This window comes from Desmodus rotundus, chromosome 10 (assembly GCF_022682495.2).
Source record: "Desmodus rotundus isolate HL8 chromosome 10, HLdesRot8A.1, whole genome shotgun sequence".
NCBI classification, from domain to species: domain Eukaryota; kingdom Metazoa; phylum Chordata; class Mammalia; order Chiroptera; family Phyllostomidae; genus Desmodus; species Desmodus rotundus.
Genome location: NC_071396.1, coordinates 12,992,449 through 13,007,287, shown reverse-complemented (window position 1 = coordinate 13,007,287; position 14,839 = coordinate 12,992,449). Strand labels below are relative to the sequence as shown.

Genomic DNA, 14,839 nt, shown 5'->3' with positions numbered 1-14,839 from the left:
GGGCGGGTTAAGGTTTCCAAAGAACCGTTCTTTCTTCATGCTCCTAAACGTATTGTCTTTAAACCTCATCATGAGCAGGGGGCAACGATGCCTTAAAAGGGATGGAGAGAAAACCCCAAACCCACTTCTGAGCAGCTCTGACTTTCTCATTAACCGGAACTTACTCTCAGGAACCTTGGGGTGACCTCGCTTTCTGAGATGGTTGTAACTTGTCCTCTTATAGACACAGGCAGGGGACTGAGGACATGGTGCATGGGGTGTGCCTGAATCCCCCTGAGATGAATTCCCCCGCAAGCAGAGTTGAATCGAGACTGCGGGCACCCGAGGACCCTGTGTGGTTTCATTTCTGCACAGTGTCAGGGGAGCTGGAGGCCAAGGGGGATGCTGGGAGGGGGCAGGCCCTCCTCCCACCCCTCCCCTACCTTCAATCTGCATTGCTGCAAAGTCACCTGCATTCAGGTGTTGGAATTCCTTTAAGGTGAAAGGTTCACAGATTTCAGACATCACAGAAATGGCAGGGCCTTTGACTGTAGGTGAAGCTGGATTTAAACGTAAGCTGGCTTCACCATTTGCCCGATTTGAGGTTCTGAGCAAGCCCTCTGAACGCTCTTAGGCCAGAAAAAAACCAAAAAAGTCTAATGTCACTACAAAAAGTAAATAAAATACCGTGCATAAAATTAAAAATATTCTTTATGTGTTCTGTTGTGAGCCAGGCAAAGTTGCAGGAGCCGGGGACACAGTGGGAAAATGCCGTGCTGCCCAAAATACACACTACACCAAAATGAGTGTCTTTCGCCTTCGCACGCCTCTGAGTGTGCCAAGGCTTAAGGAAAACGGTTCAGTGGGCTGAGTCTGATCGAATTTCATCCATCCACCTGTGCCCCTCCCCACGCCCACAGAATCCAGTCTCTTCACTGTCCAGTGCTCTCTGTCCCCCCGAACCCCATCTCAAGGCCCCTTCATCCAGGTCCTAACACAGGCCTGAACAGAGGGCGCTCTGAGGCTCCTCCATCCCTCCTCCAGCAAAGCCTACCTCCCCTAGCATCCAGACTCTCAGGGCACTGCTTTCCAAAACATCAGCAAACACATTCAATAAACCCGTTGGGCCACCTGCTTGAGCGCGGACTAATACCTCTACTAACCCACACAGGAAATCTATTTTCCTTTCCGTGGGGGCCTCCTGGAGACGTGACACCTGACCCCGAAGGCGTGCTTCCACAGTTAGGGTTTCAGGCCCCACCACGCACAGCCGTTGTACCCCATTTCTCATACACCACGCTCCGATTTTAGGACGACTCGTGTCTCGGAGGGGTTGACTCTGGTCTCAGAAAAGGTACACTTATTGAAGAAAAGTGAATTGGAGACTTTCTTTTGGGCTCATCTGCCACGTACGCTTCAAGTGTGCCGAACGAACCTCCCAGAGGTCGGGGGGAGTGGTATCCAAGGCGACACGCTGATTTTGTGACAGATTGCCCAGCTAACCTCTGTGGCTTTTCATTCCAGCAGCACACACTTGACGAAGTGTCGGGGGAGATGACCGCCTCTCACACAAGGCTGGACGTGTCTGTGGCGAGGCTCGCATCCCATCTGAACGCCATGCTGTTTGACCTCCGTTGGTATTCGCCTGCTCACTCATATGTGCTCCAGCTCATGTGAAAGAGGTTTGAAGTTGACGAGCCTTGGAAGCAAAAGCCAGATGCGATACTCTGCAACCCCTGATAGAAACACATCTGCTTTATCCCCCGGCAAGCTGGACGGGGCCACATGCCAACTTCCCTTCGCAACGCTGGCACCCGTCTCCTGGCAAACAAGGCGAACCTTCCCTGCAAAACACACCAGTGAGCCAAAAAATGGAATGATTTTAACTAAGAGGCTTTCCCCCAAGCCAATGCCGGCATGTGTTTGCTCAAAAATTTAGTCGCTGGCATTTGCTTGGTGTTTACTTCAACTCATTCTGCTCAGCGGCGAGGTGAGCTCTGGGCCTCAGCAGGGCGGGCGAGCCCGCCCGAAGAGAGTGGACCAGCAGCAGACAGGACAGACACCTTTTCTCCCGAAAACTTTTCAGTGACCAGATGAGGATTAGGGGAAAAGAGAGAGGGGGCCAAAGTGAATTCACTTGGGAATGAATCAGCAACTTGAGACAAAGTCTGTCAGACCACAGGGCTTTCACTCACCTAATCATCTCACTCCATTGCTTAAAAACCCTCCCATGGTCCCCTCTCACGTCTAAAGTCATGTGTGCGGCATGGAAGGCCTCACCATTTCCCCGCCTGTCAGACTGAACGACTGGTGATTTCTCAACAGCATCCTTCTGCACAGTACGTCATGTCGTCTGCACAGGTAACGTCGTCTGACGGCTCACCTTCGCCACTGTGCTGCCCGGTGAGCTCTGAGTAATCCTCCGAGTCACAGTTCAGTTGCTGCCTCCTCCGTGAAACCTGCTTTACCCTCCCCAAGTTGACTACCATGCCTCTGATGCCCCTCAAGTACATGCAGCCAGACCTCGCAGAGATCGACGGTTTGGTTCCAGACCACTGCAGCCAGGGGAGTCGAACTCTTTGCTGGTGGAAGGTCTTGCCTTCCAGTTTGTAAAATGTGCAACATCAGTGACACGTAATTGAGTGAAGTGCAATCAAATGAGCTATGCCTGCACTTTACCAACATCTGTATTAATTTACGTGTTTCCTAACTGGCAAGGCCCCTGGCACGGCCCCTGGCACAGAGCCAGTGCTCAGTAAAGCCTTGTCCGGTTTAGATTCAACGTTGCTGGGTCACCCATGGGCCCTAATTCTGCTGCTGGAACCCCACAGGACAAGTCTCTGTATTCCTCTGCCGCGTGACAGCTCGTTGGGCCCAAGAACGGCTCTCTTGCTCCCAGATTTGGTCATTTTCCCAACAGCCACAATCCTGTCGATAGGGTGTCAAATTCCATTTGCATTCTGGTTCCACTCCTCCAAACTTATTTCCGTTTTTCTCTATCTCTCTTAATATGTCTTACACCCCAAACTGAATAAAAAACTCCAGACATGATAAAACTATTACCTTTCTCATTCTCTACACTCTATTTCTATTAATGCAGCCCAAGATCACAAAGGTCTTTTCAGGGGGGTTAAATAATACTCTGAAATTTGATGAGAACTTGTTTACTGAAACCCTAAAATTCTTTACTCTGTTCTGAGGCTACTCTTTGTGTATATTTATACAGTTGAGCTTTTTTGCCCCCAAAGAAGATGTTCTATACACTCTTGTGGAATTTCACCTTTTTGGACTCAGGAGTATTTCAAGCCTTCAGCGATCTTTTGAGCTCGATTCCACCATCGGACCTGTGCCACCCTCCCCACTGCAATGCATTTGGGAGTCTGAGGAGCCCGTGCTCTGGATTTTCATCCGCGGTGCAGCATCAGTGGTGGAAGGGGACTGCGGTGGGGACAAGGCCCTCAGAGTGACAGTCGTCCAGCCAGCCTCGTTTTTTCGGGGCAGCCATTCGACCATTTAGCGAGACGTCTGGTCATGCTAGCGTCTGGCAGAACTTTCTTGCCTTGTCTTTTTCCTTTTCAAAACTCCTTGTGCAAACTACAAACTTTACCAAAGGAAGCCGTGATTCCACGCACTCACGTGCAGGCACCCATGTGGCACCCTGGCGATCTCGGCCTCCTTTTGCATTCCTTTGGGAACCAATTCCAGTCACACACGCATCCGAAACGCCCCAAAACTTCACTGGGCTATAGATTTCAGAAATTACGTATTTGTCTAACTACCTCTCCTCTCCTCCACAATTCTTTGAAGAACCTTGTCTATAGATTAGAAACCTTACTTGCAGATGTTCTTCATGCCCGGGATACCACTTACCCAAGGCATCTGAGTGACCTTCTGTAATCTTCGCCGTCAGCCTTGGCCTCCTTCTTCTTACCGTGCGGTTTCCCTGTCACATTTCTGCTCCAGTAAACTTCTCTACGGAAAGTGAGCCCCGTTGCGGCCTCTGCCTATGGAAATCCTGTCCCTGATTTGGGAATCTCTCTCGCAGTCTGACCTCCATCCTGAGTGATCTGTCCTTACATGGAACTTTGACCGACTCATGGTCCTTCCTGTTCATGCTGAGAGTATTTCATGTCCAGCAACCCCCACTGCCACTGTAGTCATGGCTGGTGCAATATGAAGCTTCTGGACCTGAGGGCCAATGACATTGAAATGTAAGGATTCTAAGCTATTCTCTCCTAGAGATGTGGGTCATGGGAGAAAGGGAGCCAGAAATCTGTTACCTTTTACACATAAAAAGACAACTACTCGCTGATCTACTATCACTGGACCATGAAACAGAATGGAGCCCCCTGGGGAGATCAAACCCTGGCCTCGGCCTCACTGACTCCAGGCTTCAGCCAATAAGGAAGCCATCCGACAGCACAACTCAACCCACGGGTGAAAAGGATACTCCAATGTGCCTTCAGTTCTTCAATCTTTTTCAAGGATTCTTGAACTTCTTTCCATACTTGCTCATCGCCAGTTAGCATATCAGCATCCTGCTCGGGTCAAATTAAAAGAACAGAATGGAAGACAAATTACTTAATTAAAAAAGGGCTAAGGATCTAAATAGACACTTCTCCGAAGAAAACAGACAATGGCCAACGAGCACATGAAAAGATTCTCACATGACTAGCCACCAGGGAAATGCACGTCAAAACCATAAGGAGGCATCAATTCACGCCCACTAGGACAGCCATAATCAGAAAGAGAGACAGTAACAAGCGTGGACGAGGGCGTGGACAAATGGAAGCACTCACACACCACGGAAAGGACTGTAAAACGGTGCCACCACTTTAAAAACCGGTCTGGCAGTTTCTCAAAAGGTTAAGCACAGAATTACCATATCATTTAACAATCCCACTCCTTAGACATGTGCCCAAGAGAAATGAAATATATGTTCACACACTACCTTGTGCATAAATGTCCATGGCGGCATTATTAATAACAGCAAAAAAGTGGGTATTTCCCAAATGTCCATCAACTGACAAGTAAAATGTGACATAACCATACAGTGAAATATTAGCTGGCAATAAAAACAGATGATACTGGTACATGGCTGAACCCTGGAAACATGCTGCTCTGTGAAAGAAGCCAGTCCCAAAGACTGACGTATCACGTGATTCCACCTACGGAAAATGCTCCCCATAGGCAAATCCTCAGAGACCGAAAGCAGAGTGGCAGTCGGCTGAGGGTGGCAGGGGGAGGTTGGAGAGAAGTGGGGAGTAACTGCTAATGAGTACACGGTTTCTCTTTGGGGTGAGGGAGCGTCCCAAAATCGATTGTGACCGTGGTTCCACAACGCTGTGACTGCACTCAAAGCTATGAAATTGCACACGGTAATGCTGGAGTCGTATGGTGTGTGAACGGCACCTCAATAAAGCTGACACGGAGACATAAACATACCTCCCTCTCTACATCTGCAAGGCAGGAAGGGGAAGGGCAGAAGAGAAGAGCCATTTGTTAGGGGACCTTCAGATGACACTTTGGTAAATATGGAGTCATCCATCAAAATGAGGCTAGGAAAAGGCAGACAATCACACCCATGTATGTGAACCAATTCTGACTTCTACAAAAAACTAAAAATAAATCGATAAATAAAAATCCAAACAACTTAAAAAGCAATACCATTTACTAAAGGCCTGTCCGCCTGTTGAGCAAGCAGGCCCCCCGTTTCTCCCATCTGTCTGCACTTCCAGAGTTGAGGCACCATGCTGGACAGCATTAGACAGGGAACGGTTCTGTCATCACGGAAACTGCTGTCGGACAGCTGCATAGAGAAGCTGAGCAAAGGGCAAGGCACACTCATCAGACACCACTCCAAACAAGGTGTTCAAGCCCCACGAGGTCCTCAACGGGTGTCAGAGAGAAGACCCATCCTGGAAGTGACATCCAATCACGACCAGCGTGGGCAGTGCTAAAGGCTGTCTCCATCTCCCCAGAGAGTCTCGCATGCCAACAGCGGAGGTTTACAGAACGGCCCCTGCGAGAACCACATCACTCAGGTAGAAAAAAAATATGGGGACCGCAGAGAAGCACAGAAAAAAAAAGATCCCAAGAACAGTGTGAGGCAGTGGGCATGCATATAAGAAAATGTGTATGCTCTTTCCACTATCTTCACGTTTAATTTGAATTCATTTTTCTCCTAGGCTTGCTTAAAGGTGCGACCCCCGTCTGTGTGAGAGTAAGTTCGAATATCTTTATCTCCCCCGTCCGACAACATTCCTAGCACCAGCACTTGGAAAAGGGCAGTAAATCCCTCCAACAGAGAACTCACACAGGGGTCTCGAATTCTTCCACCGAGCAGGGGGAGACTGTGGGTCCAGCCAGAGCAGCTAACTTCCAGTTATATCCACAACTAAATCCCCACCAGAATCTGATTAGCTGTTCTGTGGGTCGAGCCAAAGACTTTATTTACTTATCGAAAGAGCAGGCAAGCTTTGAAACTGCTCCCAAACATTCCGAAACAATAGCTCTTCAGAGCACTTTGTACTGGAGCTAGACGAAGCTGCATTGGCTAAGCGCTATCAACTCCCTGGAAGGTGCCCTTACTGGGGCAGTCACCCTCTCAGGTCCCTCACTCCCCGCCTCACTCCCATCTCCTGACCCTCCCCCGTTTCACCCTGGGTCTTGTCCTGTAGCTGTCCCTACAGGGCGTCTCTCCCCCCCCGTCCCCACACCAGGTAAAAGGAGAACATTGTGTGTGTGTAAGAAGAAAACTAACGTGTTATACACATATGTATTCCTATGTAAACAGGACATATGTACCCAAACAGAAACTACTTAGGGAAGCATAATTTAAACCTAGTTTTTTAGTTTCCAAATGTAAGAGTAAATTGGTGCGTTCTTTTTCATAGTCCCTGAGGTATGAAATCAGAACAATATGTCTTTATTGCATTATTTCTTATCCAAACATATCAAAGACGCTTGCTATCCTTCAAGACAAAGATACTTAGGGGGAAAAAAATTCCTTTCTGATCTTCGGTGTGGCTATGCAAAAGGAGCTTAAGTGGCTGAGTCCTGAAATTTGTTCTCAGTAGGTGAAAACATTCATTTTATACATATATAGTTATCAAAAACAGAGTGTACTATTGCTGAACATCCCACAGGTGGTGGAAATAATTCACGCTGTAAGCAGAAGGGCTCCTGAGAAAGTCGCCCCTGCTGGGAGGTGAGGAGGGAAGAACCCATGGCTGAGGAGCTGTCTGCCCACAATCCCTGGGAGCAGTACTACAAGAATAAAATACCTTAGTCCCACAACGAGGAGGAGAAATTCAACCAAGGAAACAGAGGGCTGTTCTTCTCACACCACACTCGTCTCCTGACTCGTGCCTTCCACTACTACACCACGGGCGTGCTGGGAAAGGATGCGCTCCCACTGTAGCTGTCAGGACGGTGAGTGCCCAGACACCAGTGTGGGACCTGTGGCCTCTCCCCTGGGAGTAAGAGATCCCAGGCTGGCTCAGGACCTGCGCTCGCTGACAGCAGCAGGTTTGGGAGTGGGCTCCGCTGACTCCCCTGGCTTTGACCTCTACATCCTCCAACATCCTCCTGAGCCCCCTGGTGCTCGCCTGGCCCACACGTCCCTGCCCCCATCTACCCCAGGATGAATCAGTGAGGCCGTCTTCGCCCCCTCACACACAGGTGATAAATCAGTACTCCAGCGTCATTCCCTTAACTGTAAAAATAGGTACCAGATGATATGAGATAATCTCCCCACTACATAAAAGGGTGCCACTCAACACAATTACATTCAACTGGCCAAAAATGCTTCCTTTGGGTTTCAAGGTAGGAAGCGTATCTGCCAGGTGGCAGTGGTTACAGTGAGTGGGAAATCTGAGTTTCTTCAACAGGGGGAGGTTGGAATCCAGCAAGACGGGCTGAGCACATCTTGGGGAAGTGACCACTGGCTCCATCGGGTTCAAACATCAGAGGCAGCCATCCAGACCCACTTTGCATCTGGAACACTCCAACAGATGTGTTCACTTGGCTCACAGTGTTTGATATTGAAACCCTCGCACGGGCTAATTTCAGATGGTTCACATTAGAAGGAAAAGGAGAACGGCCATCTGCTGCGCAGCACTTCCTGTTATCTAATCCTCATGCAAACTCTAATTAGATCGGACTGCAGAGAGATGAGTCTAGGACGGGAAATAAAATTACAGAACACTTATAAACTTTTCCAGTAATTGAATAATTCTAGTGTTTTAAAAGAAGGAGAGGTGGTTTTTTTTTCAGGTTTTATTTTTTTTCCAAGGCAGAATGAGGTCCAAATATAGTGTGTGCACTTAGAAGAGAGACTGGGAATTTGTGAAATTCAAAATCATGAGGGAAACCAAGTTTAAGTGCAGTGCCTTTGACAGAGATGCTCTGGTTCATGGATAATATGCTGGGACTAATAGATTAAAATACAACAGCACTCACAATCTTTAGATTCACAGGAAACATCTCTGCTGGAACCAATTTCCACCTCCTCTGGCAAAAATAATTGAAAGCAGTTCAGATTTAACTTGAGCGGAAAAGAGACTCTTTCATAAAGTGGAAAAATGGTTAAAAATAGAGTACTCACTGTTGTATCAACCCCAAGCCAGTCCGTGGGCATTACCGACTGGGGAAACAAGGGAAAAGAAGGAAAGTTCTCAACTTCAAGCAGCTTAAACGTGTAGAATGTTCTGATTAGTAGAATGTTCTAATTAGTGGTTAGAACTAATTCGCGTCCACCAAACTACTGGACACAATAATTAGAACACAGAGGAAGGAAGAGTCATAAAATGTGGATTGGAATTCCTACGTCCTAGCTGTGTGGCCCTGGCAAGAAATGTAACCCCCCTGAAGCTAAGTGTCTTCAGTGATAATGATTCTGAGTAGCTGTGCCTTCTAACCCTTTCCTTTGCACCTTCTAGAATCCCTCAGGTCATAAGTGGCACAGTGGCCTGAGTTTTCAACCCCCACCCTAGAACAGGGGCCACCAGGACCCGGACTAGAGCCTGCGTTGTTTGGTGGGAGAGAGAGGGGGAGGGAGAGAGGGGAGGGGGAGGGAGAGAGGGGAGGGGGAGGGAGAGAGGGGAGGGGGAGGGAGGGGGAGGGAGAGAGAGGGAGAGAGAGGGAGAGAGAGGGAGAGAGAGGGAGAGAGAGGGAGAGAGAGGGAGAGAGAGGGGAGGGGGGAGGGGGAGGGGGAGGGGGAGGGGGAGGGGGAGGGGGAGGGGGGAGGGGGGAGGGGGAGGGGGAGGGGGAGGGGGAGGGGGAGGGGGGGGAGGGGGGGGAGGGGGGGGAGGGGGGGGAGGGGGGGGGAGGGGGAGGGGGAGGGGGGAGAGAGAGAGACTGAGACTCTTGCCCTACTGCAGGGGAGCGCAGAGGACAGTGTGATAGAGAACCAGACCTGCCCTGCCTACATCTGGCTCCTCCTCTGCTTGGTCCTCCAGACGAACTCCTCTCCATCCACTAAGAACCAGGCCAAAGGGCTCCAGAGGCCACAGGCACAGTCCCTTGTGCACTTGCCAAGGGGGCCCATGATGACTGTAGCAATGACTGTAACTGTGACGCAGATGAGGAGGATGGCATCCAGGTGCTGTTACCAGTCCACAGGGGACCTTTGTCAGGGAAGTTTACCTGCTCTACTTCATAAAGTGGCATGGTCTCAGTGCCCACAAGTGACGTGCATAGCAGGATGCAGCAGGGTACTAAACTACATCCTCTCAAGAAGCTCCAGCCTCCCCGCCCCAGCCATCTGCTCTAAGTGGCTGACCCCAGAAGAGATGCCCCCTTCTGAGGGTGGCAAGCCTTCTCCAGCCAGCCGGTTGTGTCGACGCCTTGAGTCCAGCTGGGGAGCATTTGAGCAACTCGGAGCACGAAGCCCAGTCCAAACAAATGCTGATGCTGAAGAGGAGGACTGATGAAACAGCCTGAGCCTCCAGCAGCGCTGTTCTGTTTAATTACCATTGAACTTGGTTCTCTCCCCGTAGCTGCCAGCATTTGCCAATGCTCATGAGCTTTATTTCTCAGGCAAAAGCAGGACTCTATAGCAACTACAAATTTCCACCAGGCCACATATTAGAACCAACTGCAGGTTCAAGGTTAAATCTCAGGCACAGAGACTTGCCCGAAGAAGGGGGAATGACCTCTTCACTGCTTCTAGGAAAGGGACAACAGCCTCGAGCATGTGAACTTGGGACACGTAGAACTACCAAAGGCCTCTTCCAGCTACAGCTTCAACTCCTTTCCTCCCTCTGTGCTGGGCATTCCTAGCCCAGTGACTGACTTCTCAGAGAAATAAGCTCATTCGCTTACATCAAATCAGGTCATTCATACACCCGGGGCCATTGAGAAGCTACCTGTGTCAGGGTGCACACTGAAACTCTGCCTCTAATGCAACATTTTGGGAACACCAGCAGGGCTGGCTGATAGACAAAGGCAGCTGAACATTACATGACATTTAAGGAGGAGACACTTACTCGCACCTGCTCCCACACTGGAAAGATGTGTTCCTGAGAGTCCAAAACAGGGGTTATGTGGAGCTGAAGGCTACTGACACCGCTTGCCATTCCAGCCCGTTCTGTTTACACTGTACAGACTACCGCTGGGGTGGCTGGGGTGGGGACACTGGTGACCCCACCTCCTCGCGGAGTCCTGACAATCTTGCTGTGTTAACACCACCACCGGTGGGAGGTTTGAGACTGCGAAGATGCAAAGATTCCTCAGGAAAAACTCCTCCTGGCAACTGTCGTTAAGCTAAATCAACTGCCCCAATTTCAGGGCGGGTTTTGATTTCACGACGACCCAAAGCACAGCCCTCGGCTCCCTCCGACCCACATACCTCCCCATCTCGCACTTCCTTCTTTAGGGACCGCCGCTTTCATTCTCCTCTGCAAACAGAGCGGAAGATGCCCTCGCCGGCACAGCAGGTCGAGTCGGGTCTAAGGGGCGACGCTGCGACCGCAAAGGCTTGCATAGTAACCTAGATGTGCTTTCTCCAGAGACAGCTACAAAGCAGGGCGAACAACAGCATGGCTGAGGCTCCGTGCTCCTGGTGTGTAGGGGCGTGTGAAGGCAGCACCGTGAAAGTGGAAGCTGGGGGGCTGGAGCCCCAGTCCCAGCTCTGCCAGTGGCCAGCTGGAAGCTAACCGTGCCTCCTGGCTCTGCTTCCCCAGGTGAGAATTTGATTAAGATTGCCATGAAGACAGAAACTAATCATTCCACACCATTAGTCACCTGCGTACATGGTGTCTGCTGTGTATAAAGAGGGACCTGAAATTCTGATGGGAGAGACTTTGAAGTTTGTGGTGGTGCAACTAAGTGCAAATACCTTCATCCCATTTTAAGCCGAGTTTTCTCAAGGACAAAACACAGCAGCCAGAGCACAGAGAATATGCAGAGGCGACACCCGACCCAGCACAGCACTCTGCCCGCCCAAGAACCTGACGACGACTGTTCAATTCATGCGTCCCCTCTAACGTGTGTGTGCATAATGACCACAGTGGGCAACATTCCAAACTCAGCGAACACGATGAGCACCTGTTTGTCTGCTAAGCAAGCACATAGCTTATTTAATCTGTGGTCCCAGGCCAGCGGGATAGTTTAGTTGGTGTCCACAGGGACACTCAGATTATGAGTCCTGGGACCGAGTCTAGACGTGCTTCCCCAAGGACAATCGCTAGGGTAACGAGGGAAGTCACTTAGGTGACACCAGAATCTGTCCCTTCCCCTGCCTCTCAGAGCCAACCAGCACCAAGTTACCAGTCCTTCCGAAAGCCTTGTAAAGCAGCCCTGACGTGCTTGGGTCACACACCAAACAAGCAGCAAGTTTAAAGGCATGTGTCCCGGCCTCAGGAGAAGAATGATTTTTAATACCTCAGTCATGTTTTCAGAAGGACAGGGCCCAGGACTGCAGTGGAGAGGAGCCAGGCTCCTCCAGTTACCCTAAAGCACGTCTGCAGTCTGTGACTAACTGCTCCCGGGAGCTGGAGGTAGGGGCGGGGGTCATTCCAGAGTGCAGTCAGTCCCGGACTGAGGGCCTGGCAGGGAGGCCTTTCCTTCCACGGTCTGGGGTCTGGGAGGGTGACTGAATGGTTCGGCTCCTTCTGCCCCACCCCACACCCACGAGGGACCCTGCACAGGAGGGGCAGGACTCAGACGCTGTCCGCTGTCCCGGCAACTCTGCCCCCGTGGAAGCGTGTGCTGGCTGACCACGCGTGCGCCGAGCTTCCCTGGGCGCCCACTGACAGAGAGCACAAGTCTGCGTTTTACATTCTGGGAAACGCCGGCCTGGCCCGCAGCCAGGGGACCTCTTTACAACACCAGATAAAAGGCCTGGCCCCATGTGGCGCCCCACAACCCCTCATTCCTTCTCATAAACCAAGTACGCATGACTGTTGGCAGGGCCTTCCACACAAAGGTCTGATGGAGCCTTGTAAACTTGACCAGATGAGCGGAGGTGTCCCCACTTCGCAGGAGGGGGAGGCACAGGGAGGCACAGGCGACTGCATGGAGAGCATGCTGGCTGGACGTCACAGGAGAGCTGGAAACGTCCGCCCAGGTACAGACGCACATACTCCCCCTCCGAGCGCCGGCAGGCGAGCCACCTGGGCCGCTCATGGGCATCTTTCATTAGGACCTGGCACAGTGGCCGCATCAGACCTCAGTCAGTCTCAGGTCTGCCCCAAACAGTGCAGGTGTCAATCCGCCTTACGTGTCAGTGTCTGACGAGGTGCTTATCAAATTTTGGGTGTCAAAGGTGGCATTCGGGGTATCCAAGATGGCACATTTCTCTGTGTACTTCTGGCCCAGGAAGTGCTCTGATGCCAGCCACAGAGGGTGTAAGACATCATCACCCCCTTACCCGGGTTTGTTTTCTGAGTCGCGTTCAGTGGGTGAAGGGCACACACACAGCCCCAGCGGTTGTCCTTCCACACTTACTTTACTGTCCGACTCTCTCGATCACTTAAAAGTAAGATTCCAATTAGTAAAGGTTCATCATCAATGAGAACAGGCACAGATTTTTTTTCCTAGAAGCAAATGTGAAAGTCTGTCTTACTCTGCACGGCAGTACACAGAGTTTACTTGAGTAGTACACAGTAGTGGTGGTACAGAGAGATTACCTGACATAAGAAAAAACCTGTTTTTATCACCAGTGGGAGCTGAACAGTCAGGATATGCCAATTTTTTCAATATATCAGAGGCTTTAATTCACGCTAGGAGGCTACAGAGTGCTGACTTCCTCCCCATCCTACCAGTAATGCACAGACACCCAGGTACTGCAGACACGCCCACACCCGTCCCCCCCACCCACACCCATGCCAGGAATGTGGTTTTAGGGATACTGCAGTGTCCAACTCCCCTTCCAGCTCAGACCTACTGTTCCTCCAGCTCGGGTTCTCCCCTCCGCGGGCAGGGTCTCTCGCAGTGGGTATGTAAATACACAGAGTCACCTGGAGAGCCTTTAAAGATAAACCCACCATGGCCAGTGAGAGCAGAACCTCTCAGAGGCAAGGAGGTATCTGTACATTCATCAGTGTCACAGGTTACTCCAATGCACAGTCAGGACCAAACACCAGCAGCAGCCCGGTCTCTGCTGCCTCAGTCACTGATCTCCGTGACCATACTGTCACTTTTTGTGCCAACACCATTAGGACTTGCTGCATGTTCTTGATAGTTTGGGCTTTTCTCCCTTGTCTGGCTCAGTCTGCAGTGGCACCTGCCATGTCCTCTGCTTTCCACTTATAATAGACACAAAAAGTGCACAAGTCCAACAGTTTTCCAATGTGCACTAGAGCTAGTGGGCACAGGAGCCCCAAAGACAGAGCTGAGACCTGGCCCTAGCCTTGAGGGGCATAGAGTCCAGTGGTTGGCAGAACGACATGAACCTGCTGAGACAGAGAGGAGCCCAGGGTCTGCAGCAGTGGAGACGCAGGCCCTGTGCCCCCCCCCCCAGGGTTTAGGAAAGTGCCATGGAGAAGATGACGCCGGAGCTCAAAGGCCACAGAAGGATCAGCCGAGAGCAGAGAAGCAGGAGGCACAGCACGAGGAAATGGAGGGGCACAGACAGCACAGGGCACGGGAGGAGACCCCTGGTTCAGGGATGGTGATTGTGGAAGGGGTACCCTACAGTCCTCTATAGCCCACCTATCTCTGCAGTTACGTGATGCTTGGAGGCTGGGTTTCTTTTTCCTATTTAGAGGCCTTTTTCTCAGGTGTGGGATTGTATAATTTGGGGACCCACTTAAGAACATGTCCACAGTCCGGAAAACCAAAGGCTGGAAGAAACAGATAATGGAGGGAAAGGGGAGAAAGGAAAGGCTTAGACATGAGGCCAGAACCCAGATAAGAGGGTGGATTTGATCCTGTGTGAGCAATATGGGGACATGGAGGGATTCTGAGTATAATCCCTGTCGTTCAAATATGTGCGTGGAAAATATGCAGGCAGGGGGAGGGACTGAAGGCAGGAAGACCAGGTAGGTAGGTGTTGCAACAGTCCAGGAAAAGACAGCATGAACCTGAATGAGGCAATGGCCTTAGGGGCAGAGACTGAGAGGAAGGGACCAATTTAAGAGAGGTCAAGAAAGGGATGACTTGGGAGTGAGGGGCCAGTGGAGGAGGACACTGTCGAGCATCTGACGTCAGTGACTCGGCGCATAGAGTTTAACTCAGTGCTAGACAAATAACGCTATTCATTAACTCATTCATTCATGCAACACAAATTTGTTACCTGCCGCAATAATTACAAAGGATTGTATTGGGCACTGAAGACACAACAGAAAACAAAACTGATACGGTCATTCCTACTTCCTTAACAAATAAGCCAGCAGGCAAACACGAATACTAATAG

The 14,839-nt window shown here is 50.7% G+C and overlaps 1 protein-coding gene across 4 annotated transcripts in view; it reads right to left on the bottom strand.

Annotated features, from left to right (window-relative positions):
- Positions 1-14,839, bottom strand: part of SMYD3 (SET and MYND domain containing 3) — a 459,771-nt gene that overhangs the window by 83,238 nt on the left and 361,694 nt on the right. For all 4 annotated transcript variants that reach the window (XM_024575953.3, XM_045184522.3, XM_071219589.1 and 1 more), the window contains one exon: positions 4,430-4,517. In XM_024575953.3, the coding sequence (XP_024431721.2) occupies positions 4,430-4,517 (88 nt within the window). The remainder of the gene's footprint in view (positions 1-4,429; positions 4,518-14,839) is intronic.